Source organism: Mirounga leonina, unplaced genomic scaffold, assembly GCF_011800145.1.
Source record: "Mirounga leonina isolate KUSES-001 unplaced genomic scaffold, KU_Mleo_1.0 Mir_53, whole genome shotgun sequence".
In the NCBI taxonomy this organism is placed as follows: domain Eukaryota; kingdom Metazoa; phylum Chordata; class Mammalia; order Carnivora; family Phocidae; genus Mirounga; species Mirounga leonina.
The window spans coordinates 42,307,682-42,333,658 of NW_023270807.1; the positions used below are offsets into that span (position 1 = coordinate 42,307,682).

At 38.6% G+C, this 25,977-nt stretch overlaps 1 protein-coding gene across 1 annotated transcript in view; it reads right to left on the minus strand.

The window, feature by feature from the left end:
- Nucleotides 1-25,977, minus strand: part of ME1 (malic enzyme 1) — a 201,644-nt gene that overhangs the window by 170,894 nt on the left and 4,773 nt on the right. The window contains exon 2 of the mRNA XM_034991102.1: nucleotides 2,688-2,821. Coding sequence (XP_034846993.1) covers nucleotides 2,688-2,821 — 134 coding nt within the window. The remainder of the gene's footprint in view (nucleotides 1-2,687; nucleotides 2,822-25,977) is intronic.

Sequence of the window (25,977 nt, forward strand, 5' to 3'; positions counted from 1 at the left end):
AATATAAAGTAAAAACATTAGAGTCTGAAGGAAAGACTTATGAACAAATGAAAGGGATTATAAAGGAGTTTAAGAAGCAGCAAACATATACATTAGGCAAACAGGCCAGCCTCTTTCCCCAGCTGTCCTCATCCTCACTCATGGGTTCATGAAAAGTAGCCATGGCAGGGATGGAGGTTATCCATGGGCTCAGCAACATGGACTTCCACTCACCAAAGCCAACCTGGCTAGAGACACTGCTGAATACCCCATCTGCGAGAAGAGACCAATGCTAAAGAGCTGATATGGCGCCATTCTAGGGGGTGATCAGCAAGCTAGCTGGTGGCAGGCTAATTACACTGGACTGCTTCCATCATAGAAGGTGTGGTGTTAGTTCTTACTAGAATAAATATTCTGGATACAGATTTGTTTCCCCTACACACAATACTTCTGCCAAAGCTATACCCAAAGATTTACAGAGTGCCTTAAACACCATTACAGTATTCCACACAATACTGCTATTAATCAAAGAACTCACTTCCAATGAGAGTAAATGAAGTGTGGCAATGGGCCCATATTCATGGAATTCACCATGTTTCCCACCATCCTGAAGCAGCTGCCTTGATAGAATGGCAGAATGGCCTTCTGAAGACTCAGTTACAGCACCAGGTAGGTGGCAACCTGCAAAGCTGGGGCAATGTTCTCCAGGATGCTATATATGCTCTGAATCAGTGTCACTATATGGTGCTATTGCTCCCTAGCCAGGATTCACAGGTCAAAGAATCAAGGGATGGAAACGGAAGTGTGCGGCACCACTCACTATGACCCCCAGTGACCCACTAGCAAAATTTCAGCTTCCTGACCCCATGAACTTATTGCTCTACTGGCCTAGAAGTCTTAGTTCCAAAGGGAGGAATGTTTCTACCAGGAGACAATGACTCCATTGAACTGGAGGTTAATACTGCTGCTAGCCACTTTGGCCACCATACGCCTTTGAATCAATAAGCAAAGAAAAGAGTTACTGTGCTAGATGGGGTGATTGATCCTGACTACCAAAGGGAAGTTGGACTGCTACTCCATTATTATTATTATTCTAATTATTATTATTTAAAGATTTGTTTATTCATCTTAGAGAGAGAGAGAGAGAAAGAGACAGCACAAGTCAGGGAGGGGCAGAGGGAGAGAATCCTCAAGCAGCCACCCTGCTGAGCGTGGAGCCCAACACGGGGCTCGATCCCATGACCCTGAGATCATGACCTGAGCTGAAACCAAAAGTCGGCTGCTCAACTGAGTGAGCCACCCAGGTGCCCCATCTACTCCATAATTATTACTAATCTTCAACCCCCCAGCAAAAAAGAATTCTGCCAACAGACTGCCTTTGGATTGGAACTGCAATTCTTCCCTTGGTTTCCAGCCTGCAGATTTAGGACTTACCTAGGCTCCATAATGATGTGAGCCAATTCCTTAAAAATCAATCAATAAATCAATCAATCAGTCAGTCAATCAGTCAGTCAGCCTCTCTCTATAGAACCAGCAGGATATGTGTATGTTTTGGTTCTTTTTCTCTGGAGAACCTGACTAATACAAATACTAGGTACTGGTTTGCTACCTCTTCCAACCTTTGCAATAATATTTTCAAATAACTATTATTTCTTTCAACCCACAAATAAAAAAACCTCAGGTTTAGAGAGTTGCAGTGCCTTAGTAAGAAAGGGCCCAGCCGCAAGTACGGGGCAAGACAGACACAGTGGTCATGGCAATGGTTGCAATAGTTTGCTTAAGGCCCCTAGTGAACCACAGCCCGAATTTCAACTGAAGGCTACCCAATTCCAAAGGTAGGGAACAATATTACCTTCATCTTTGTGCAAACATGGAAGCGAATTCTAAAAGTAAGTGACCCAAGTTTGCAGTAGTGTTAGAACCAAGCCTGGATGTTGAAAAAGTGTGCTTTTATCTACAATGAACTTCAAGTCTGACTGAAAGCCATTATGTCCTGTTTTACTCTGTCTTAAAGGGCATTTCCTGATAAGTCACCTTCACAGCAACCATCTCATCACAAGAGAAAAGCAGTCTCTTTGAGGATATATTTAGAAAGGAGAATTTTATATTATTCCAATGCTCCTACCAAGGGTAAAATTTTTTTTAAAACATCATTGTATTTATGGGGCGCCTGGGTGGCTCAGTCAGTTAAGTGTCAGCCTTTGGCTCAGGTCATGATCCCAGGGTCCTGGGATCGAGCCCCACATCGGGCTCCCTGCTCAGAGAGGAGTCTGCTTCTCCCTCTCTCACTCCCCCTCCCTCTCTCCGCTGCTTGTGGTCTGTCTCTCTCTGTCTCTCAAATAAATAAAATCTTTAAAAAGGGGGTACCTGGGTGGCTCAGTTGGTTGAGCATCTGCCTTCGGCTCAGGTCATGATCCTGAAGTCCTGGGATCGAATCCCACATCGGGCTCTCTGCTCAACAGGGAGCCTGCTTCTCCCTCTCTCCCCACCCCCGCTCATGCTCACTCTTTCCCACACTCTCTCATGCTCTTTCTCAAATAGTTTTTAAAAAAATATTTTTAAAAACATCATTGTATTTATACGTAAGTTCGTCTCAAACTTGACTACTCTTTCCAAGTCACTAGATATTTTAACTTTCTCAACCAATAAAAAATAAACCAGACAACTGCCTAAGAGAAATATAAAAATCATCTTCAGGAATGTATTACCTGTCAAAGTCAGAGGTCAGACGCTCAAAATTTTTAATTACTCTAAGAACCTGGATATCCTGACTGATGAAGCAAGGTGGCAACAATCCATGAATATTCAACTGTTGTCTCTCTTCCAGGGTAAAAGCCAACTCCTATGGAGAAAAGAAAAACACAATAATTTGAAGGGAATAAAAACCAAACCTATATACATATACACACATAAGACCCAACAGATACATGGAATAAAAAATCAGAAGATCTGGTATTATCTAAACACGGCCATTCAACTGTGAGATCATATCATCGCTCAATACCTCAGTTTCCTCACCTTTAAATATTTGAATACTATAATATTTTCAGATCTGTGTCATTCATATTGTTAGTTTTGAAATTAGGTAATGCTAGGTCACCTATGACCTGCTGTGCCTCCCCTATAAAATAGATTTAAAAAAAAAGCCTTATATATGATTGAGGCACCTGTTCCAACACTCCTCTCCCAAATTATCTCCTACTATTTTCTTAATGTTGATGCTTTTTTTTAAGATTTTATTTATTTGAGAGAGAGAGAGCACAAGCAGGGGGAGCGGCAGAGGGAGAAGCAGACTCCCTACTGAGCAGGGAGCCCAACACAGGGCTAGACCCCAGGACTCTGGGATCATGATCTGAGCCGAAGGCAGATGCTTAACCGACTGAGCCACCCAGGTGCCCCATCTCCTACTATTTTTTTTTTTTAAGATATAATGTATTATTTGTTTCAGAGGTACAGGCTGTGATTCATCACTCTTACACAATTCACAGTGCTCACCATAGCATATACCCTCCCCAGTGTCCATCACCCACCCACCCCATCCATCTCACCCCCCTCCACTCCAGCAACCCTCAGTTTGTTTCCTGAGATTAAGAGTCTCTTATGGTTTGTCTCCCTCTCTGGTTTCGTCTTGTTTCATTTTTCCCTCCCTTCCCCTATCCTACTATTCTTATTATACTCCTAGCTACACAAAAATTTTCACCATTGCCTGAACACAGAACAGTCTTTTATTCTTTCATGACACCATGGACAAAAATGTTTTCCTTGCTTTTCCACCTTTCAAGTCTGACCTCAAATGCTCCCTCTTCTCTAAAGCCTTTCCAGACTCAGCCAATATGTCCATTAGAACCCTATTATTATTCTATGTTACTTGTTTACATGAACACTTACTGAATAAAACATGAGGCTTGAAAACAAGCAATGAAATATAACTGATGGATTGATACAAAAATCCAGAATGGACCGAAGAGATTTGCTGGAACATAATATGAAGGAAAGTAATAGCAGAGAAACCCTGGTAGTCATTAATCTGGGAGAATGGGATGAGCAGTACCCCTGGAGAAGACTGCCCCTGGAGCTACCAAAGCCCAAGAGGCTTCTCTGAGTAGACGCAGTTGTTCCCCTGGGTCTGGCAAAAGTTCGCCAACAAGGTGATGGTTGGGTTCACTCACCGTAACCACACCTGATGCTTCTTAGACAACCTGGATGGTAGAAATGTGCTAACTTTTACTGGGTGATTTTACAGCCATCCTCCTCTGCCCCTGAAAGCTTCCCACAATGGCAGAATAGTGACTCCTGAGTATTACTCTGGGAAAAAGACAATTTGGTTCATCCCAGAGGTAGATTACACATCCAATCTCAGAAAGCAGGTGAAGGAGGTCAACAAACAACTCTTTCTTCTAATTTTTTATATGTTTAGGCCTATTCATTTATGTCACTGGTGGAAAGCTTCATGTCTGATTCAACTCCTGGGTCCAGGGGGCAGCCTGAAGAAAGTCAAATAGATTTGTCCCCTGGATGACCCCTGGCGGAGCTCTCTCAATTGCTGACAAGGGCTGGCCGGGACCAATGGCTCCAGAACCTCCAGTATAAGAAAGTGTTTATAATCTTGACTTCTCAGAAGGTCTCCAAGTGCTATCAGCACAGGTGGTGTCCAGTTCCCAGATATTTTTCTCCAATAGCAGCCACTCTTACGACTGCAAAAGCCCACATTGTTACGTGTTCAGTTGGGGGTCCTCTGCAGCTGCTCTGCTCCTCAGCAGTTGGATGGGCCCTTTCTATTTTTTTTCCTTTTTTTGCTTTTTCTTTATTATTATGTTCAATCAGCCAGCACACAGTACATCATTAGTTTTTGATGTAGCGTTCAACGATTCATTAGTTGCATATAACACCCAGTGCTCATCACCACACGTGCCCTCCTTAATACCCATCACCTGGTTATCCCATCCCTCCACCCCCACCCCCCTTCTGTAACCCTCAGTTTGGTTCCCGGAGTCCAGAGTCTCTCATAGTTTGTCTCCATCTCCGATTTCTTCCCATTCAGTTTTCCTTCCCTTCCCCTGCGGTCCTCCACGCTATTCCTTATGTTCCACATATGAAGCCATATGATAATTGTCTTTCTCTGCTTGATTTATTTCACTTAGCATAATCTTCTCCAGTTCCATCCATGTTGATGCAAATGGTGGGTATTCATCCTTTCTGATGGCTGAGTAATATTCCATTGTATATATGAACTACATCTTCTTTGTCCATTAGTCTGTTGAAGGACATCTCGGCTCCTTCCACAGTTTGGCTATTGTGGACATTGCTGCTATGAACATTGGGGTGCATGTGCCCCTTCTTTTCACTACGTCTGTATCTTTGGGGTAAATACCTACTGGTCCAATTGCTGGGTCATGGATGGGCCCTTTCCTAAAGGATAATCTGGTGTGTTTGGGCCTAGCCCCACCACCCCTCCTGCATGCCTGGGGAAGAGCAGACAGTGCAGCCTGTCAGTCCCTTGCCTAGGAGTTCCAGCAGGCACCAGGAGACACTCATGGTACTGCTGGAACCTTTTGCATGCCATTTTCTTTTTTATCTGTGGTCTGTGTCCCCCAATCAGAATGTGAAGTCCATGAGGTCAGGGAATTTTGTCTGGTTTTTTTTTTTTCATTGCTTCATCCTTAATGCTTAGAAAAGCACCTGATATAACTAGAATTCAGTAATGTGCTGCATAAACAAAATAGAAAGCTTTAAATATTTAATTTTAGAGAAATAGTAAAAGTTTTAAAAACAGCAAAATTATTGCTCAGGAAACTGATTAGCATATTAATTCTTGGTAAATTTAAGTTTAAAATTAATAGGAACTGGGGCACTTGGGTGGCTCAGTTGGTTAAGTGTCCAACTCTTGATTTCAGCTCAGGTCACAATCTCAGGGTTGTGAGATTGAGCCCCATATCAGGCTCCATGCTGAGTATGGAACCTGCTTAAGATTCTCTCTCTCTCTTTCCCTCTGCCCCTCACCACCCAAAATAAATAAATATACAAATAAATAAATAAATAAAAGGAACAAAAGAGGGATATTTGTATAAAAAAGTAACTATAAAATGGAAAGCATACTTCACTTGTTACAGATATAACTGGGAAGACATCATTTAAAGCAAAATGTCATGAATAACTCTTTGGAATAAAAGAATTATATACAGTTATGTATTTGAAAAGAAAGAAAATTCAATAGATGTTTCTCTAGCTTAAAATGAAAAATTTGGAAATTAAAAATGGGAAAAAAACTAAAGTTAAAACTCTCAAAAATACATGGACATATGTAAAAAGTAGTAAACTTCTGAATATTATGCCTTGAAAATCTGCCTGCAAAATAAAAATCAAAATTATCAATATTCTGAGAATAAGGCTTATTATCAGAAGCACTAACATATGCTCCTGCATTCACTTAATAATGGCACTTAATCATTTATTGGTATATCAGTCCTTTTTACATAAATTTCCCAATCTTGGTCTGACCTAACAGGTCTCTCATATCTTTTGCCATAAAATGACAATGCCATCTGGCTATCTTTTGCTGTCCTTTGATGGTTAGTAACTACAAACACCCACACACTGTTAGCCAAATATTCTACGGCATAATAAAGTGTCAATTCAGCTCTTAAACAACAATAACCACCAAAAACAAAACAAAAAAACTAGGGCTTAAAAATCTGGGAAACAGGGTCAAGTTAAAGTCCTATGATAAGGTTCATATTCTATTACTACACTTTACAAATAATAAAAAAAAAAAAAAACTAAGTCAGTGAGTAAGGAAACTTAAATCTTAAAATCCCTGAAAATTTAAAAATATATATGGCAAGACTTCACTTAAACCAGTTTTTAAGAATGACACATCAATGTGATTACCAACCAGCAACTTCCCAGAAAGTATTCAGAGAAACAATAAATAGAATTTTGAACCATTTAATAATCCTGGCTCGATCTTTCATTTTTTCATACTAACAGAGATATATTCATATATATTTTGTAGAGGTTATAAACAGTAGCTTAATACATTCTCCTTATTAAACACTAGCTTAATACATTTTCCTCATTAAAAGCTGATGTAACAAATATCTGCTTCCAAGAATTACCTTAGAGTTATGCTGTGAGGCCTATCCAACAAAGGACAGTGTATCCCAAGTATACATGCAGCTTCTAACTTTCATTTGATTTCTTCTGAGTCTTTCATGTAGTTAAAAAGTTTAGACTTCTATACATATATTAAGTTTCCAGGCCACCTATAATTCTAATTCCCCAAAAGCTTTCTCATACACCCTAGGTTCAACCCTGGTTTTCTCATTTTCTCTCTTTCTTTTTCTCTCCCTCCTCCTTACAAAACCTTCTGGACCCGATTCCTAGACAGCAGAATGGTATGCTGTCTCACTACTTAGGACAGCACAGGACAACTATTCTTCTGGGCTCTACTAATTGCTCTATGTATATCTTCTTGAGAAAACTGAGACTATCAAGCAGAAAGGAAAACAAAATTCCTGACATAACAAGAGACTTATATCAGAAACTACGTTTGCACCTGAGAAAGAAACTTTGTCCTAAGTAATTTATCAGAAATGATTACCATAAAAACAGAACAGATACAACCTGAATTCCGTGCTAACCATCTTTAATGTTTACAATAAGCTTCAGTAATTTGCCGTTTTTCCTGAATAAGGAAAATCAAAGTAATCAAGTGGAATGGCAAAAAGGAAAACACTGTCTAAATCACAAAAATCTTTAAGTAATCTATATATGAATAATTCATTATAAAATGCATTTATTGTAATGTTTGTTTTCATTATTTATTATTCTGAAATAAGAGATCAAAGTGAGCTTTAGATTTAAATGTCAATATTTTCAAATGTATTAGCATAGTTTATGTGCATATTCTATAACTACAGAAAGACAAGTGATTCTAATTTGTCCTGGACATATACTGAAGGGTTCCTTCTTCCAAGTCTTCCACAGTGCCAAATATTGTTCTTTAAAACTGATTTTTTTAATTCTAATTAACAATATAAATAATGACTTCTAGAACTTTCCTGGTGTATGTAACCTCATTTCTTCAAAAATACCAATCAGCCAGATGGGATACACATTTCCAAGGTAAAGTTTTTAAATAATTATTTTGCATGCATTCAGCTATGCAATCAAATTCTCTAGTGATCATCTCCTTTAAGAGGCAGAAAATTAATTATTTAAAATCAATAATATAGTAACAACAGCTTTTTTAAAAAAATTTGGTGTCATTACACAGCAATTAATTTTTACTCATATTTATATAGCGTAATTTAAACTGGCAGAAGTAATGATTACAAAAATAAATCCAAAATACACTTGGCCCTAAAGGGAGGGAAAAATAAAATAAAATCAGAGAGGGAGACAAACCATAGAGACTCTTAACTATAGGAAACAAACTGAGGGTTCCTGGAGGGTGGAGGGAATGGGGTAACTGAGTGATGGGCATTAAGGAGGGCACTTGATGTAATAAACACTGGCTGTTATATGCAACTGATGAATCACTAAACTCTACCTCTGAAACTAATAATATACTATATGTTAATTAATTGAGTTTTAATTAAAAAAATAAATAAAATATACTTGGTCCTAGATACCCTAAAATTTACAGCAAAATATCATAACCATAACACCTAAAAATCATTTCATCTAGGTATTACAGGATATCAGCAACTATAACTATTTTGTAGTTTAAGTGATATGTTTGCTTAATTAATGAAAAGAAAGAGCATCTCTACCTAAGACAGCAAATGGATTTTTAAAATATTGGATGACAGGTTTAATTAAATAGTTTAAGTATTTCTCACTTAAAACTCAGATTACTAGTCTTTATAGATTCCTTATAAGGGTGTGAAATTATTAACCATCAATGTTAATACTACATTTTCCAAACATAGCTCTTAAAATCATTAATAAGATTTTTAAATTCTTGGGGCACCCGGGTTGGCTCAGTTGGTTAAGCATCTGCCTTTGACTGGGGTGGAGATTGGGGGGTCCTGGGATCAAGCCCTGTGTCAGTCTCCCTACTCAGCTGGGAGCCTGCTTCTCCCTCTCCCTCTGCCCCTCCCCCCGTGCAGGCATGCACCTTCCCCCTCAAATAAAATTTTATTTATTTATTTGAGAGAGAGAGAATGAGAGACAGAGAGCACGAGAAGGAAGAGGGCAGAGGGAGAAGCAGACCCCCTGCTGAGCAGGGAGCCCGATGCGGGACTCGATCCCAGGACTCCAGGATCATGACCTGAGCCGAAGGCAGTCGCTTAACCAACTGAGCCACCCAGGCGCCCAAAAAAAAAAAAAAAAAAAAAAGATTTTAAAATTCTTTCAGCAAAATCGAATGCCTGTGTCCCCAAGGAAGTTTTAAGGTAAATTTCACAAAGTCACCAAATCAGTAAAGTACCTGTTAAGTAAGTAGATGGAGGTGAGCACACTGGTAATTCTTAGTAAACTATTGAAACTGCCAATGCACACAAGTGATTAAAAAAAGCCAAATCTCATCCAAACCAAATGGGTAATACTGATTGCCAGTAGAGGCCCTAATAATCACATGCAAATTTACACTATTCTAGATATGCCTATGATACTACATGTAGTAATTATCCATATAGTGAATCAGAAACATTGGGATTACAAGATAATCATGAATTGTGACTTTGATTTCTTAATTCTTTGAGCTAGTCGAAGAATCTATGGAGTATGAAAAATTTAACATTAAATTAAACATGAATTTGTAAATGTCTTTTGCCTATTCCTGAATGATGAGGAGGAGGAGGCTTTCCTCCTCCTCTCTGGATTGGCAAGGCGTCCTCCAAGGTCCTCCCAAAGCATCAAGTACTTTCATCATGCAACTTCTCGTATCATTATTTCTGCTGAAGTGCTGTTTTACCCAAAGGTCTAGGTGCTTCTGGAGAACAGGAACTATGATATTCATATTTGAACAGCACCCAGTAAAATGTCAAGATGGAACAGGGCCTCAATAAGTTTTAAGTAAACAAATCGATGACTATATGAATCTGAAACAACTTTTCATTTCCATGTAGTTTGGTTCTATGTACAGCTCTTCCTCAACTTACAATGGGGTTACATCCCGATAAACCCCTCGTAAATTGAAAATGCCATTAAGTCGAAAATGCATTTAATACCTCTAACCTACCAAACGTCACAGCTTAGTCTAACCTACCTTAAATGTGCTCACAACATTTACACTGGCCTACAGTTGGCCAAAATTATCTAACACAAAGTCTATTATATAAATAAGTACTTAATACCTTGCATAACTGATTGAATATTACACTGCAAGTGAAAAACAGAGCAGATGGATGGGTACAGAATGGTCAAGTGGACCAGCTGTTTCCCCTTACAGTGACGTGGCTGGTCGGGAGCTGTGGCTTGCTGCCATTGCCTAGCGTCGCAAGAGACGACCATACCTCATAGCATTAGCCCAGGAAAAGATCAAAATTCAAAATTCAAAATACAGTTTCTACTGAATGCATATCACTTTCACACATGGACCTAATGACAGACATGCAAGGAATCAGTAGATATAATTCAGGAATCTTTAAATGTGGGCATCTTGGGGCGCCTAGATGTCTCAGTCAGTTAAGCGTCCGACTCTTGGTTTTGGCTAAGTTCATGGTCTCAGGGTCCTGGGATCAAACCCCATGTCGGATGGTGGGCTCAGTGTTCAGCATAGAGTCTGCTTGAGATTCTCTCCTCCTCCTTCTGCCCCTCCCCTGCTCGTGCACATGTGCTCTCTCTCTAATAAATAAAGAGAATCTTAAATAAATAAATAAATGTGGGCATCTTTTTGCACTGTGAAACTGAGTATTTCCTTCCATTGTAAAAGAAGATAATAAACAAAAGAAACAGTAGTAGTAGTAGTTCCTGTGACTGTCATAAATAGAAATAATATTTTTTATCACCTTGAACTTATGGCATATATCTTGAAATAACACTTATGTTTATCATTACTTTGAAATTACAGTAATTTTAGACCCACAATAAGGTTGTTTGTAACATGAAAAGGCACACAAGCTAGTCATGTCAACGACCTTCACACCAATCTCTTTAATAAATGAAATTTTACTTTAAATTGCTCACATTTAAATATACTGTCTAGCTATTTAAGTCTTCCATAAAGAAGAATATATCTTATAATATCACATATTTATTTTTTAATATTTTGATACCTATATCATACTTGGTTTCTTTTATAACATTATGCATTCTATTTATCTGAAAACACGGCTTTAAGAAAGCCATGGACTTCACCAAACTTCCAAAGGGGACTTGGTACAAAATATTTTAAGAACTGTTGCAGACAGTGAAGAAAAAAAACAAAACTAAAAGGCAACCTATGGAATGGAAGAAAATATTTGCAAATGATGTATCTGATAAAGGGTTAGTATCCAACATCTATAAAGAACTTACAAAACTCAACACCAAAAAAAACAATTAATCCAATTAAAAAATGGGCAGAAAGGGGTGCCTGGGTGACTCAGTCAGTTAAGCATCTGACTCTTGATTTTGGCTCAGGTCATGATCTCAGGGTTGTGGACTTGAGCACCATGTTGAGCCCCACATTGTGGGGGGACCATGCTCAGTGGGGAGTCTGCTTGAGATTCTCTCTCTCCACCTCTCTGCCCCTCCCCCCTAAAATAAATAAATAAATATTTTTTTTAATGGGCAGAAGACATGAATAGACATTTTTCCAAAGACATACAGATGGCCAACAGACACATGAAAAGATACTCAACATCACTGATCATCACGGAAATGCGTATCAAAACTACAATGCAATATCACCTCACACCTCTCAGAATTGCTAAAATCAGCAGCACAAGAAATAACAGGTGTTGGCAAGAATGTGGAGAAAAAGGATCCTTCATGCACTGTTGGTGGGAATGCAAACTGGTGCAGCCACTCTGGAAAACAGTTAAAAATAGAACTACCCTATGATCCAGCAATTGCACTACTCTGTATTTACCCAAAGGATACAAAAATACTAATTCAAAGAAATACATGCACCCTGATGTTTATAGAAGCATTATCTACAATAGCCAAATTATGAAAACAGCCCAAGTGTCCATCAACTAATAATAAAGAAGATGGGGGGGGGGGTGTATAATGGAATATTATTACTCAGCCATAAAAAAAGAATGAAATCTTGTCATTTGCAATGACATGGATGGAGCTAGAGTGTATAATGCTAAGTGAAATAAGTCAGTCAAAGAAAGGCAAATACCACATGATTTCACTCATATGTAGAATGTAAGGACAAAACAAACAAGCAAAGGGACAAAAAAGAGAGAGGCAAACCAAAAAACAGACTCTTAACTATGGTGAACAAACTGATGGTTACCAGAGGGGAGGTGGGTCAGGGGATGGGCTAGATGGGTGATGGGGATTAAGAAGGGCCCTTGTGATGAGCACTGGGTATTGTATGGAAGCACTGAATCACTATATTTTACACCTGAAACTAATATTATACTATATGTTAACTAATTGGAATTTAAATAAAAACCTAAAAAAAAAAGAACTGTTGCAGAGAATAATGCTTCAGTTTCCAAGGGATATATACTTCACATATCAACATGATATTCCCAGAAACGCCACAAGATGGCTTTCTTACTTCAGATCCACAGTTGAGATTTTCAGAAATGTTTTGTCTCTTCTTAGTTACTTTATGGGAGATTGTCATTGGTATTGGTCAAGGGTCTCCAGAGAAACAGAACAAATAGGGTGTGTGTATAAACATCACATATATGAAGAAATTTATTATAAGGAATTGGCTCATGCAAATATGAAGGCTGACAAGTCCTCAGATCTGAAGTTGGCAAGTTGGAGAACCAAGAGAGCCAATGGTGCAACTCCAGTCCATGCACAAAGGCCTGAGAAATCAAGAGAGCTGAGAGTACAGTTCTACTCCAAAGGCCAGCAGGCTTAAGACCCAGGAAAAGCCAGTGTTTCAGTTCAAATCCAAAGGTAGGAAAAAAATTGATGTCCCAGCTTGAAGGCAGTCAGACAAGAGGGATTCCCTCTTCCTCACAAGAGGGTCAGCCTTGGGGCGCCTGGGTGGCTCAGATGGTTAAACATCTGAGTCCTGGGATCAAGTCCCGCATTGGGTTCCTTGTTCAGCAGGGAGCCTGCTTCTCCCTCTGCCTCTCTCTCTCTCTGTCTCTCATGAATAAATAAATAAAATCTTTAAAAAAAAAAGAGAGAGTCAGCCTTTTTGTTCTATTCAGATATTCAACTGACTGGATGAGGCCCACCCACATTAGGTAGGGAAGCCCGCTTTACTCAGTCTACCAATTCAAATGTTAATCTCATCCAGAAACACCCTCACAGACACATCCAGAATAATATTTGACCAATTGTCTGGATACCCAGTGGCTTAGCTAAAATCATCCCACTCACACCAAATATTTGTTGAGTGAATGCTTACACTTGTAAGCACTAAGCCAATGAAACAGTGATACGTCAAATATGGTCCACAGCCTCATGATGCTAACAATCGAGAGTTTAACAGGATATTACATGAATAGCTACACAAATAATTATAAAATAACAATGTGATAAGTACAGGGGAAAGAAATCTAACTTATCTATCTAACTTAACTTAGGGGCTTAAAAGGAAAGTGATATTAAATTAGATCTGAAGGACAAGGAGAAGAGTAGGAGTTGACCAGGTGAAAGGTTCAGGGTGATTGTGCAGGGAACAGCAGGGGCACAAACCCCGAGGCAGAAGAGCTTGGCTTCTTAGAGAGGGTACTGGGAAGGAAACATCAACTATGAGAAGAATGATGAAAGATGACTCTGGGAAGACAGGCAGGAACCAGAGCAGGCCAGTCCTTGTTAGCTAGATAAAGTTCTAAACTTTATCCTAAGAGTAATGGCAAGACCCAGTTCTTTGCCTGACTCATGATGCCATTTTGTGAAAACACTACAAGTGAGTTAGCAGCACTCACCCACAATATTTGTTATTCACCCTACTAAGGAATCAACATACAAAGGCTAGCTCATTAAAGAAAGAGAAAACAGTGCTTCAGAACCAGTTTCTGAGTACCAGGCAGATGACAGAAGGTTACATCTGGGCTCGTGACTCTCAATCTGTCTTCCATGTCTCCCAACTGCATCATTTGTCTTCATAACACAACCTCGTAGCCACCACACCAAGGGCAGCTCTGATTCATGCCCTACATCAATAATGTTTGAGGGCGCCTGGGTGGCTCAGTTGATTAAACGTCTGCCTTCGGCTCATGTCATGATCCCAGCGTCCTGGGATCTGAGCAGGGAGTCTGCTTCTCCCTCTCCCTCTGCCCCTCCCCCTGCTTGTGTTCTCTCTCACGCTCTCTCTCTCTCTCTCGAATAAATAAAATCTTTTAAAAAATCAATAACATTTTAACTTAGAAGATTAACTTTAGGGGCGCCTCAGTGGCTCAGTCGTTAAGCATCTGCCTTTGGCTCAGGTCATGATCCTGGGGTCCTGGGATCGAGCCCCGCGTTGGCCCCCTGCTCTGCAGGAAGCCTGCTTCTCCCTCTCCTCTGCTTGTGTTCCCTCTCTCGCTGTGTCTCGCTGTGGGTGGGAGACAAACTTTTCACTTTTTTGTATTTTTATTTTTATACAGTCAATTGTAAGGCTATGAAATATATTAAAACTATTAAGAACCATTTATCTCAATCTCTAAGAATAATATAACCATACTTACTATTTACATTTGTTAAATCTCTATTCTTATGTTTCTGGCAGTTCTAGATACGGCAGAGACTGTGATTTGCCTACTGTAACATCCGTTTCTCCCCTTCTTCCCCAGCAAGAGGACCCCAATATTATTTGGGGTGGGAATGTATCAGATAAAAGACTAAAATTCCAAACTCCCCTATAGTTAGATGAGGCCCTGTGGCTGAGTTCTGAGCAATGACATGTAAGTAGAAGTGATGGATGCAGTGTGGGGCAGGACCCTTAAAGAGAGCTGACCCCACTGGAAAGTGGCCCTTCTTGTGTTTCTCTCATTTCTTCCAGCAGCCAGCTTGGAATATACAAATGATATCTATAGACCAACTGTCAGTTAGGACCATAAAGTGTTCTTGAAGACAGAAGAGCGGCAATGTTCCTGATGATTCTGTGACCCACCAAACAGGCCTAGACTGTCCACCTTTGATTTCCTTCATGTGCCAGAGAAAAATAAGCTACATCTTAACCAAGTCACTATTATTTGTTTTTATTGGTGTTGTTGTTATATATATCAAAACCCAATCCTAAATGATACACCAGTCATCCCTATACCCACTACAGGAAAGAGATTCTCAGACACATACTCAATAGCATATTCACCCCACAATGTAGAATGTGATTTGTGGAGAGGTTATAGCCACATCTGAAAGGCAGAATAGAGCTATAAAAAGTTACTTCAACAAATAACCCTCATTTTTCCATTCAACAGACTTTTACAGAATACTAACTATATTCCAGGTCCCATGGGCAACTACATTAAAAGATAAAGCTATGATATAAGCCAGTATAACAATCTACACACCTCCCCAGAGGAATTTTGAACCTTGTAGTTTCTATAGTATTTCCTCCATCACAGCATAAAGAGAAACAGAAGTGAAACATACATTATCAAAAAGGCCAAGTGGGGCACCTGGATGGCTCAGTCAATTTAGAGTCTGACTCTAATTTCGGCTCAGGTCATGACCTCAGGGTGGTGAGATCAAGCCCTGCATCCAGCTCCTTGCTCAGCAAGGAGTCTGCTTGAGCATCTCTCCCTCTGCCCCTCCCCCTGTTCTCTCTCTCAAATAAACAAATCTTTTTTAAAAAGGCCAAGCATTTCTAAATCCTTAGAATATAGAAATTATAAATTGAGTTATTTTTACATAAACCATTTTCCATAGGATAACCTTTCTTACTAATATTACTATAGCAAATATGTACCCAGTAAATGGGGGGGGAATATATATTTGAGAGGAGATTCCCTGATTTTTCCCCCTGAAACTTAAAACCAAATTAGACTGAGTTTCACACGTTCACATCCTAAAAATAACAATCTAAGGGTTCTGGTTCTGTGCAAAATGGTGTAAGCATTTTTTATCTTGTCTCTCCCAAAGAACCCAACTATAAACTCTGTACAGACTGCATTGGGCAGCTATCTGAAGACTCTGAAAAGTAAATGGCAGCATAAGAATGGGAAAGAAGACCAGAATCCAAGGTAAATTTCCTGGAGATTTGCCCGTCAGTGCAGCTTGGCTCCCCTCCCCGCCCCCCCTGCCCCCCGCCATCTGTAATCAACTGGCCTTGACTTAAAAAGCTAAAAGAGCAACGGAGTGCAGACAAAAAGAATGCCAAGAGCTTTCTTTTTCTGGTCTAAGAATCAGGAAAGGAGACTCCTAAAGGTCACAGAAGAGGGAAATCCACTATTATCTTCCATTCTCTCCAGCCCCAGCCCCCATGGGAATCTCAGAGTGGGTGACAGGAGCACAACCACCACAGATGTCTAAAATTGTAAGAAAGGAAAATCATTCGTTTTAACCAGAAGAGCAATGGTCCCAAAATCATGGATCAAATGTCTGTTGCGTTTATCTCTGTCTTCCAGTTACTTGGCCCTAAGTATAAATGCAGGCAGAGGAAGTATACTGCCGAGCAAGAAAACTAAAGGCCCAGTTTTCTGGCTAGTGGGCTGGGAAAGGGGGGCCTCAAGGAGACAAAGTATCAGCAAGATCATAGAAAGAAGGGAACTCAAGAGAGCAATCCCACAAAGTTTTATGTGAACTCCTGAACTCACCTCTGAGCTATGCATGTATAGACCTGATCTTAAATAGTATTACAAAGGATTTGAGAACTAAACTATGGTGTAAACCACTGCACAGATCCTAACCTGGCTACAGGGCAGTACACATGATGGAACAGATCCAAACAGCACTACAAAGTGGCTTTGAAAATGGAATACTGGAACCACAAACCATAGAAGATGGGTCTGACCTGTGAACTGACCTAGTCAGGTTGAAAATTAAAAATGAAAAAGAACAGTATTCCCTTTGGGATTTAACCAAAACCTAGAATATTATAATATGCATATGTCCAGGATATATGCAAAAATTACTCAGCAAACAAAGAAATAGGAAAATGTTTATTTCAAAGGAAAAGAAAATCAATGATGATACAGAGAATGGAGTTATCCGACAAAGATTTAAAAAGTTATTGTAACCAAACCCCAAATCATAAGGGCAAAATCTTGAAATGATGGGAAAATAGAAAGTCTTGGCCAAGAAATTAAAGCTGTAAAGAACCAAATGGAAATTTTAGAACTGAAAAACACAGTAACTAAAATAATAAATTCCTAGGATGAGCTCAAGAACAGAATGGAGATATAAAAGCAAAGAGTCACTGAACTTGAAGATGGATCAACCAATCTTAAAAACAGGAAAAAAAAAAAAGTCATAGCCCAGGGACCTGTGGGACAATACCAAAAAGCCTAACATTTGTATCAACACAATGCCAAAAGGTGAGGAGAAAGAAAAAATATTTGGAGAAATAATGGCTAAACACTTAACAATTTTGGCACAAGATGTAAACTTACAAATTCAAGAAGCTCAGCAAACCCCAAGAAGATAATCTAAAAAAAATCTAAATCCAGAAAAATGATTTCAAAATGCTAAAAATGAGAAACAAAGAAAACTACTTTAAAGGAGCCAGAAAAAAATGACCCACTGCATGCATACAATTCGAATGACTGCAGATTTCTCATCAGAAACAAGGGAGGCCAGAAGAAAGAGGAATGGTATTTTTTTTAAAGATATTTTATTTATTCATTTGAGAGAGAGAGAGTGAGTGAGAGCAGGAGCAGGGGTTAGGGTCAGAGGGAGAAGGAGAAGCATACTCCCCGGTGAGCAGGGAGCCCGATGAGGGATATGATCCTAGGACCATGACCTGAGCTAAAGGCAGACGTTTAACCAACTAAGGCACGAGGTGCCCTGAGAAATGGCATTTTTAAAGTGTTGAAGGTAGGTGCCCGGCTAGCTCAGTCGGTAGAGCATGAGACTCTTAAAGTGTTGAAAGTAAACAACTGTCAACCCCAAATTCTACAACTGGTGAAAATACCCTTTGGAAATCAAAGTGAAATAAAGACATTCTCAGATGAAGGAAAACTAAGACAACTGGTCTTCAGCAAACCTGCTCTAAAAGAAATGCTAAAGGCAATTTTTTTAAAAGAATTTTAAAATTTATTTATTTGAGAGAGAGAGACAACATATGTGTGAACAGGGGGAGAAGCAGAAGGGGAGGAAGAAGCAGGCTCTGTGCTGAACAGAGTCAGGCACTCAATAGACTGAGCCACCCAGGTGTCCCGCTAAAGGCAATTCTTTAGATGGAAAGGAAACGATACCTGAGAAAAACCTGAAATGGCAAATATCTGGATAACTGTAACAGGTTATCCTTTCCCTCTTAAATTCTTTAAAATATGTATGACAGTTAAAATAAAAAATAATAGGGCGCCTGGGTGGCTCAGTCGTTAAGTGTCTGCCTTCAGCTCAGGTCATGATCCCAGAGTCCTGGGATGGAGCCCCGCATTGGGCTTGCTGCTCCGCAGAGAGCCTGCTTCTTCCTCTCCCACTCCCCCTGCTTGTGTGCCCTCTTTCACTGTGTCTCTCTCTGTCAAATAAATAAAATCTTTAAAAAATAATAATAAAATGAAATAAAATAAAAAATAATAAACATTACTTTAAATTATTACATCAAAAAAATTTTTATAACAACTCAATAGTAAAACAAACAATCAAGCAGAGGATCTGAATAGACATTTTTCCAAAGAAGATAAAAGATGGACAACAGATACACGAAAAGAAGCTCAGTATCAGAATCATCAGGAAAATGCAAATCAAAAGCACAATAAATCACTTCATACCTGTTAGAATGGCTATTATCAAAAAGACAAGAAATAATAAGTATTAGTGAGGATGTGGAAAAAAGGGAACACTTTTTTTCACACTGTTGGTGGGAATGGAAATAGGTATATCCACTATGGAAACAGTATGGAGTTTCCTCAAAAAATTAAAAATAAAACTACCATATGATCTAGCAATTCTACCTCTGAGTTTTTATCTAAAGAAAACAAAAACACTACATGGAAAGGATATATGCACCCACACGTTCATTGAAGCATTATTTGCAATTGCCAAGATATGGAAACAACCTAAATGTCCATGAATGGATGAATGAATAAAGAAAATGTGGCACATATATATGTAATGTAATCTAATTCAGACATAATAAAAAAGAAGGAAATCTCACCATTTGCAACAACATGGATGGATCTTGAAATCATTACGCTAAGTGAAATAAAGTCAGAGAAAAACAAATACTATATATGATCTCATATGTGGAATCTAAAGAGAAAATCTTGCCATTTGCAATGACATGGATGGAACTAGAGGGTATTATGCTAAGCGAAATAAGTCAATCAAAGAAAGACAATTATCATATGATCTCATTGATATGTGGAATTTGAGAAACAAGGCAGAGGATCATAGGGGAAGAGAGGGAAAAATGAAACAAGAAGAAACCAGGGAGGGAGACAAACTGTAAGAGACTCTTAATCTCGGGAAACAAACTGAGGGTTGCTGGAGTGGAGGCGGGTGGGAGGGATGGGGTGGGTGGGTGATGGACACTGGGGAGGATATGTGTTGTGGTGAGCGCTGTGTATTGTGTAAGACTGACGAACCACAGACCTCTACCCTTGAAACAAACAATACATTATATGTTAATAATAATAATAATAATAATAATAAAAGTACTCAGAAAAAAAAAAACAAGCTCATGAATACAGAGAAAAGACTGCTGGTTGGCAGACATGGGAAGTAGGTGGGTGGAGGAAATGGGTAAAAGTATTCAAAAAGTACAAACTTCCTGTTATAAAATAAATAAGCCATGGGGATGAATGTACAGCATGGTGACTATAGTTAATAATACTGTATTGCATATTTCAAAGTTGTAACAAAATAAGTCTTAAAAGTTCTTATCACAAGAAAAACATTTTTCATAACTATATACAGTGACAGATGCTAGCTAGAATTATTGTGATCATTTGCCAATATATACAAATATCAACCCATTATGTTGTATACCTGAAGCTAATTTAATGTTATACGTCAGTTATATATCAATTTAAAAAATTCTATGTAACATATGGAGATATAAGCGGATGTAATATACCAACTATAACATAATCAGAGGAAAGTAATAAGACATGATAATAAAGTTTCTACATTCCAACTGAACTGGTAAAATGGTCATTTTAAGTAGACCGAAAACTTATGTGTAGTATAATTCTTAGAGCAAGTCCCAAAAAAGGACCATAAAAAGAGATACTGTCAAAAACTCAAAGATAAATTAAAATGGAATAAATATTCAAACAATATAAAAGAAGACAGGAAAGGAGAAATAAAGAAATGAAACACAGAGGAAACAGATACCTAATAATAAAATAGTGAACAGAAATCCAGACATACCAATAATCACATTAAGTGTAAATGGTCTAAAGACAGGAGTTAAAAGAGATATTATCAGAAACTGGCAACAGCTACAAGCCAAATTGATTAGATCATTACAATCTCTCACCGACATGTTCCTATAAAGATTAGGAAATGTCAACCTTAACCTCTGACTCTGTATGTCACTATTTTCAGCTCTTGCTTTTGACTTACATCATTGGATCTTTCAAACCAGTAATATCTCTATATTATTTATTAAGCTTTGATTCTCAAAGGTTAGTTATAATACTGTTTTCCATTTTCCCACTTGCTTAAGTGAATTTCCTTATTATTTGGTAAAACAAATTTCCTGAGAAATTTGAGGAAGGAATTCCTATATGGAAACAGTTTTTGTCCCTTTGATATTATATGTCCTGCACTGAGAGCAATATGTTAAAGCCTGCTAGTATTAGTGTTTATTTCTCTTTGCATGTTCTGTAGCAGGGTCTTTTTTTATGAAGGTAGCTGCTGTGTTATTTGGTGCACAGATATTCGTTACTTTTTAACTTTATTCAAAATTGTACTTTTCAGCATTATAGAGAGTATTTTGTCTCACTTAATGCTTTTTGATATGGATTCTACATTGTCTGATGTGAGGTGTAACCCTGTTTGCATTTCCCATGTCTTTATTTTTAGTCTTTTTACAGCATTTTGTTTTCAATATATCTCTTACCTATAGCATCATTTGCTTATGCTTTGTGGAACGATCTGAAAATAATTTTATTTTACAGGTGAGTTATTCTCATTTATATTTACTAATATACTGATGAGGGACAGAAGCAGAAAATGTTCACTTTAAGCCCAGAAGGCTTATCTGTAATATCCATAGCTCCAATAAGGATCAAATACATGCTGGTGGCTAAGTTTTGTTTTTTTTTTTTAAGATTTACTTATTTATTTGAGAGAGAGAGAGAGAGCACACACGCACACACGCGTGCATGCATGCCCGGGGGAGGGGGGGGAGGAGATGGAGAGGGAGAATCTCAAGCGGGACTCCCTGCAGTGTGGAGCCTGATGCAGGGCTCAATCCCACAATCCCAAGATATGACCTGAGCCGAAATCAGGAGTCAGATGCTTAACTGACTGAGCCACTGATTCAATCAGGAGTCAGATGCTTAACAGACTGAGCCACCCAGGCACCCATGGTTGCTACATTCTTAAAGAGTCTCATGACTGCCTGGATATCTCATCAATAGTTAATATCAAACTGAATGATAAACACCAGAGAAATCTTGTGAAAGTAGTTTTATGAGCAGAAATTCAAAGAAGACATTTATGATTTAATACTTCTTGCACATCTCCTGTCCAAGTACCAAGCATATAACCACCAGCTTCATACAGTAAAAGTGCAGCTCTTTTGCTCATGGGTCCTATTGCCATGCTACTCAAATAAATTTACCAAATAGCACCATAAAATGTCTCAAGAATTCTTTCTTGACTGTTGGGTTTGACAACTCCACAACAATATGACCAATATATTTGCTCTCAATTCTGTCACCATTATGTTATAGGTATGATATGTAAAAATTAAGTATAAGATTTTGAATAAGTAAAATTTTAAAAGCTTACAAAAATGCTAATTAACCAAGTTTTAGTTTTTCCTGGCTCTGAGCAACCAAGTAAGCACTTACTGTTTTGCTAACTAACCAAGATCTGCCACTATTAGTAACAATAATGTTCTCATCATTTCAAGATTATTGGTTTAAAAGATCACCTCGGGCACCTGGGTGGCTCAGTTGGTTAAGCGACTGCCTTCGGCTCAGGTCATGATCCTGGAGTCCCGGGATCGAGTCCCACATCGGGCTCCCTGCTCGGCGGGGAGTCTGCTTCTCCCTCTGACCCTCCTCCCTCTCATGCTCTCTGTCTCTCATTCTCTCTCTCAAATAAATAAATAAAAAATCTTTAAAAAAAATAAAAAAAAATAAAAGATCACCTCAATTTGGACATGTAGATAGAAAAACAGGAGGAGGCTGGGCCAGTACTGCCAAGGCTAACTAGAGGCTCATATGTGCAACACTTAGACACAGAAAAGAAAGTTACTCTCTAATCACTTCCTAGGTATGTGAATGCACTACTTAAAGAAGTTATAAAGCGTAATTTTTTTTAACTATGGGTTGTGATTCACATTTTTTTTTAAAGATTTTATTTTATTTATGTATTTGAGAGGGAGAGTGCATAAGTGGGGTAAGGGGCAGAAGGAGAGAATCTCAAGCAGACTCTCTGCTGAGCACGGAGCCAGATATGGGGCTCGATCTCACGACCCATAAGATCATCACCTGAGCGGAAACCAAGAGCTGGACGCTCAACCAACTGAGCCACCCAGGCACCCCTCACATTTTTAAAAAAATTGAAATAGAATAGGTACTACTAGGGTGCACTAAACGCAGCAAAGTATTGTTTTATGATATTTTGTTTCAACTATATGTGTATTAGTTTGCTAAGGCTGCCATAACAAAGTACCAGACTAAGTGACTAAAATAACAGAAATTTATTTTCTCATAGTTCTGGATGCTGGAACTCCAGGATCAAGATGTCGGTAGGGTTGCTTACATTCTGAGGCTTTTCTCATTGACTTTTCTCTTTTGTGTTCATGCCGTCTTTCCTTTTCTTGTAAGGCCATCAGCCACACTGAATTAAGGTCCACCCTAAAGACCTGGTTTTTTGTTTTGTTTTTTATTCTTATGTTATTCCCCATACATTACATCATTAGTTTTAGATGTAGTGTTCCATGATTCATTGTTTGTGCATAACACCCAGTGCTCCATGCAGAATGTGCCCTCCTCAATACCCACCACCAGGCTAACCCATCCTCCCACCCCCCTCCCCTCTAGAACCCTGTTTGTTTTTCAGAGTCCATCGTCTTTCATGGTTCGTCTACCCCTCCGATTTCCCCTGCTTCTTTCTTCCCCTCCCGCTACCTTCTTCTTCTTTTTTTTTTTCTTAACATATATTGCATTATTTGTTTCAGAGGTACAGATCTGAGATTCAACAGTCTTGCACAATTCACAGAGCTCACCAGAGCACACACCCTCCCCAGTGTCCATCACCCAGTCACCCCATCCCTCCCACCCCACCCCCCACTCCAGCAACCCTCAGTTTGTTTCCTGCAATTAAGAATTCCTCATATCAGTGACGTCATATGATACATGTCTTTCTCTTTTTGACTTATTTCACTCAACATAATACCCTCCAGCTCCATCCACGTCGTTGCAAATGGCAAGATCTCATTCCTTTTGATGGCTGCATAATATTCCACTGTATATATATACCACCTCTTCTTTATCCGTTCATCTGTCAATGGACATCTTGGCTCTTTCCACAGTTTGGCTATTGTGGACATTGCTGCTATAAACACCGGGGTGCACGTACCCCTTCGGATCCCTACTTTTGTATCTTTGGGGTAAATACCCAGTAGTGCAATTGCTGGATCATACGGTAGCTCTATTTTCAACTTTTTGAGGAACCTCCATACTGTTTTCCAGAGTGGCTGCACCAGCTTGCATTCCCACCAACAGTGTAGAAGGGTTCCCCTTTCACCGCATCCCCGCCAACATCTGTCGTTTCCTGACTTGTTAATTTTAGCCATTCTGACTGGTGTGAGGTGGTATCTCATTGAGGTTTTGATTTGGATTTCCCTGATGCTGAGCGATATTGAGCACTTTTTCATGTGTCTGTTGGCCATTTGGATGTCTTCTTTGGGAAAATGTCTGTTCATGTAAAGACCTGGTTTTAACTTACTACCTCTTTAAAGATCTTAGCTCCAAATATGGTTACATTGTGAGATACTAGGGATAAGTACTTCAATACATGACTCTTGGGAGGGCACAATTCAGCCCATAACATTACACTTATACATGTATTATGTATGTGTGCAATCAAAAGAGTTTTAAAATACCTTTTTAGAGGACTCTGAATAGACAATTCAAATGTATTCAATATATTCTAAGCTTAAAGGGCCTAGCTGTAATTTCACAATGGAGTCTTAGAACTTCAGTCTCCAGATTTCCAAGTCTTTGTGAGGCAGTTCAGAATTTAACTACCCCAGGGACACTCATAATGCAATTATGAAAATTTGTATGAACATGTAAGTACTTTTGCTGATATTCTTACTCAACATTACCTGATTAAAAAAAATAATCCTAGTGTTTTAGGTGTAGGGTTTATTAGTATAAAGCTCTACTAGTTATATTTCCATGTTTTTAGAGACTATTATTCATTATTATATTGACTTCCCAAGCTACCAGATTAAACTATAGAAACTTAAAGCCATATTGTCTTTCCCCTCTCTTAAAACTCAAAAGCCTCAAATATCTAACAGTTTAATCAATGGCTAACCTAGATATATTTTTAAGGCCTGAGGGAAAATACTGATGTTTTAAATTCTCTAAATTCACTTAAGGCAACAATAATCCTTTGTTTAAAATGTACTACTTTAAATCTTTAAAAAAAAAAAAAAAGGGACGCCTAGGTGGCTCAGTCAGTTAAGCATCTGCCTTCAGCTCAAGTCATGATCCCAAGGTCCTGGGATCGAGTCCCTCATCGAGCTCCTTGCTCAGTGGGGAGCCTGCTTCTCCCTCTGCCTGCCACTCCCCCTACTTGTGCTCGCTCTCTCTCTCTGACAAATAAGTAAATAAAATCTTTAAAAAAAATAAAATAAAATGTACTACTTTATATGCAGTAAGCTAAAAACAGCTAAAAATTAACATATAAGCCATAAAATATTTTAAATATCATTTTAAGAATACAAACATCCACATTTTACATTTAGGTCCCACGTCCATGTCTAAGAAAATTTCCTAATCATTTAGGTTGGAAACATTTTCAAATTTGTCCTGGTTAATTGTAACATATCTTATGATTTACTCTGGGTCTATATACTATCAAAGTTGGTTGAGTTGGTTCAATAACATAAAATAATGAAGTAACAAATAGGCCAAATCAGGGCAATCTTGAGCCTCTCACAATATTTGGTGATGTCAATTTTGAAAACTATTGGAAAACAGTCCAAATATTTGTTTTGTCAGAGTAACTGATTTTTTCCAAAGTCAAACAGAATCAAGTAAAGGCTGGTTTCACACCACTGGAACTTTTAAATTTCCTGTCTCTGCAATTCACTCCCTCTTTTCCCAATAATTTTAACTAGCAAAGCATACCTCTACCTTTCTCTAACAAGCCAAGTTCTTTCATACTTCCAAGCCTTTACATACTTTGACAGAGTACTGAGAAGCAAAAAGCTTTCCTTTTTCTATTTCTTCACAAATACATTCTTTATACCTGGCATTCTGTGAAAGTGTATGAAAGATTGCAAAGGTCATGTGACATCAGTCAAGCTCAATTATATGAATCTGAGGGTAAAATATAAATCTTTCTCTCCCAGAGAGAAGATATATTTTTGTTTTTTTACTATAAAATAAAGAGGGAGCACAATCATGTCATCCAAAA